This window comes from Neomonachus schauinslandi, unplaced genomic scaffold, assembly GCF_002201575.2.
Source record: "Neomonachus schauinslandi unplaced genomic scaffold, ASM220157v2 HiC_scaffold_1684, whole genome shotgun sequence".
In the NCBI taxonomy this organism is placed as follows: Eukaryota; Metazoa; Chordata; class Mammalia; order Carnivora; family Phocidae; genus Neomonachus; species Neomonachus schauinslandi.
Window position 1 is genome coordinate 5,270 of NW_025410374.1, and position 2,626 is coordinate 7,895.

The window sequence follows — 2,626 nt, forward strand, 5'->3', positions numbered from 1 at the left end:
GAGCAAGAGCAGGGCAGGTGCTGTGGGGCTGAGGCCTGGAGGAAAGCTCTGAGAAAACGTGTGCACACGCGCGGTGACACGGACAGGCTGTGTCCGTGGGGACTTGTGAGCTAAAGAGGGGCAATCCTCCCCTCTCTGGCAGGAGCGCCTTGTTGCCCTCGGGCAGCCACCACTAGGGAACTATAACACCCCAGAAAGGCCAAGTGTCCCACAGTGGTCACTTCCAACCATGGCATTGCTTGGATACTACAAAACATCGATGGAATGAATGGAGGGACAGAGGGAGGGTCACCTGCTTCCCCTGGAGGGCTCCTGCCTGGTGCTGTGCACACACCTGTGGATGAGTAAGGGCCTGTTACCCACAGGCACAACACTTGTATTCAGACCCAGATTCTTATTCCCTGGTGCCCAGGGGCTGGGCTGGGGCTGGAGGAGGGGCCGGCAGGCTTAGGCTGTGCAGACCATGCCAGTCCTCCCCGGGCCGGGAAGAGCCTTCTCTGGCTGCCGGCTCCTCCTGCCTGTCCTGGCAGCTACCGTGCGCAGGCTAGGCTCTGAGGGGGCCCACTGGCGGGGCCTGCAGGGAGCTCCCAGGACAGCCATCCCCAACGCAGTGCAGAGGATCCCCGGGGGGCTCGGCACAGGGACAGTTGTTCTGGGAACGAGGCCAGCTTCTACACTCCCCTGGCCTCAGAGGTCAGGCAGACAGGCAAGTGAGGTGTCTGAAGGCTGACTTGCAGCGGCCACGAAGTGCTGTGGGGCTAGACATGCGTATCTGCTCAGCACAGGCCCTGGTATGGCCCACATGGAACCGCTGGGGAAACTAAGTCCCACACCAGGGACCACCGGGGGCAATGCCGGTGGGCTCTGGTGGCCAGAACAGGGAGACAGGACACAGTGTGCTGGGCCGGGTGTTTATTGATGAGGAACAGCAGTGTCTGAGGATCCTCAGCGCCCGGCAGGCCAGCAGGCACACAGGGCCCGGCGCTCGGCCTGCAGCAGGAGGGTCTCCGTCTGCAAAGCAACAAGGGGCAGTGAGGGCAGGGCGCCGCGCCAGCGCTCCACCCACCCGCGCCCGAGGGCACGCCATCTCCGGGTGCTCCCAGCAGTATCCTCTCCGCCTGCTCCTGAAACCTCGGAGCCCCCAACCACACTGATTGTCAGACCCTCTGCTACCCTGTGGGCCTCCACCCCTTCCCACGCTCTTCCTCTAGACCCTCCACGGTCTCTGCCAGCACAGCTGTCCTGTCCGGGACCCTGCACACGCTCATCCCAGGCCTGGACGACTTCAACCTGTATGCTGCCTCTCAGGGTCCCCCCCAACGCCATCCCCAGTTGGGATGGGGCTGCTCTTCTCAGGAGCCCAGCCCCAGACTCAGTGAGATTCAGATCCTGGAGGCACTCTAGGCCTCCATCTGGGCCCTGCGGAGCTGGCCAGAAAAGGGGACCAGGGTGGGGTCTCCCCTTCTTTCCACTTCTGGAGATTCTCCCCCATTCCCACACTCTGTCCTAAGTGAAAACTCCCTTGGCTGAGGCACAGTGAGGACGCGAGAGAGGGTGGGAGGGCTCAGTGTTCCTCCCAGACTTGGGGGTTGACCCTGCACCTAGCACCCTATGCATAACACCCATCCCTCCCCAGGTGAGGCTGGGCGGTGTGGAGCCTCCCAGACCGCCCTGCCCAAGCTGCCCTTTCTCGCCCAACCCTCCCCCCACACCCGTTTCTGACCCAGGGAAAGTGACTCCTCTTTCCCCTGCCCGATGGACCTCATTGCCCCGTGGGGGGCGGGGTGCTGAATTGAGACTGGCACTTCTTCCTCAGGTCCTGGGTGTGGCTCACAGGAAAAAAAGCCCAATGAGGCCTTGGGGAAGAGGGCACCTCCCTCACCGGGTCTGGAAACGCTCATGGGTGAGACCGGCGCCCACAATGCCCCTCAGAACACTGGAGCCAGATGAGAGCAGGAGGACCACCGGCTGTGCCACAGGTTGGGTCCTTGCCCCGCCCCCCCCCACCCCTGCCTCCCGGCCAGAGGAGCTCACCCTCGAGTCCAGGCTGGAGGCCGTCTTCCGAAGGTCCTGCAGGGCGCGCTGCATGAACTCGAACGCGTGGCAGTCCACGCACGGACGGCCTGCGGGAGTGCGCATCAGCGCGGAGGGAACGTCATCCCAGTCCAGTACCCCCCGCCCCAGCACCTCCCACCGAAAGGGCGGCCCGGGAGCCCGACCGCGGAAGGGGCGCGAGGTAGGTGTTGGGAACAATGGGGAGGAACCGTGCTCTCGCACGCCCGGGTGGCGTCAGAGCCCCGTGGGGACCCCTCCACAACGCACGTACTTTGCGCGGGGACAGCGCTCCCGGCGGTGGGCTCGGCGCGGGCCTGGAAACTCAGCAGCGCCACGCTCAGCAGCAGCAGCCACGGCGGCAGCGACCTCGGGAGCCTGCACGGAAGCGGGGGGGCCATGGCCGAGCGCAGGGAGCCGGGGCCGCCCTACAGCGAGCCGCGGAGGTCAGCGGCGCCCTCACCGGGGTTCACGGAACCCCCACCCCGCCGTCACGCCCCAGGCCCTCGAACCCCTCACAACCCGCCCTCACCGGGGTTCACGGACCCCCCCACCCCGCCCTCACCCCCCCCCC

General features: G+C 65.7%; 1 protein-coding gene across 1 annotated transcript; it reads right to left on the reverse strand.

Moving 5' to 3' along the window:
* Window positions 1-897: 897 nt before the first annotated feature.
* On the reverse strand, window positions 898-2,474 carry CUNH4orf48 (chromosome unknown C4orf48 homolog). The gene is made up of 3 exons (XM_021688099.1): window positions 2,327-2,474; window positions 2,035-2,123; window positions 898-1,011 (listed from the first exon to the last, which is right to left on the reverse strand). Exons 1-3 carry the CDS (start codon window positions 2,451-2,453, stop codon window positions 946-948), a joined length of 282 nt encoding a protein of 93 aa, XP_021543774.1. The 5' UTR covers window positions 2,454-2,474; the 3' UTR covers window positions 898-945.
* Window positions 2,475-2,626: the final 152 nt, after the last annotated feature.

Coding starts and splice junctions, on each gene's coding strand:
- CUNH4orf48 (XM_021688099.1), bottom strand. CDS start 2,453: ATGGCCCCCCCGCTTCCGTGCAGGCTCCCGAGGTCGCTGCCGCCGTGG. Junction 2,124..2,326: donor GAGCGCTGTCCCCGCGCAAA/GTACGTGCGTTG, acceptor GCACTCCCGCAG/GCCGTCCGTGCGTGGACTGC. Junction 1,012..2,034: donor CCTCCAGCCTGGACTCGAGG/GTGAGCTCCTCT, acceptor GTTGCTTTGCAG/ACGGAGACCCTCCTGCTGCA.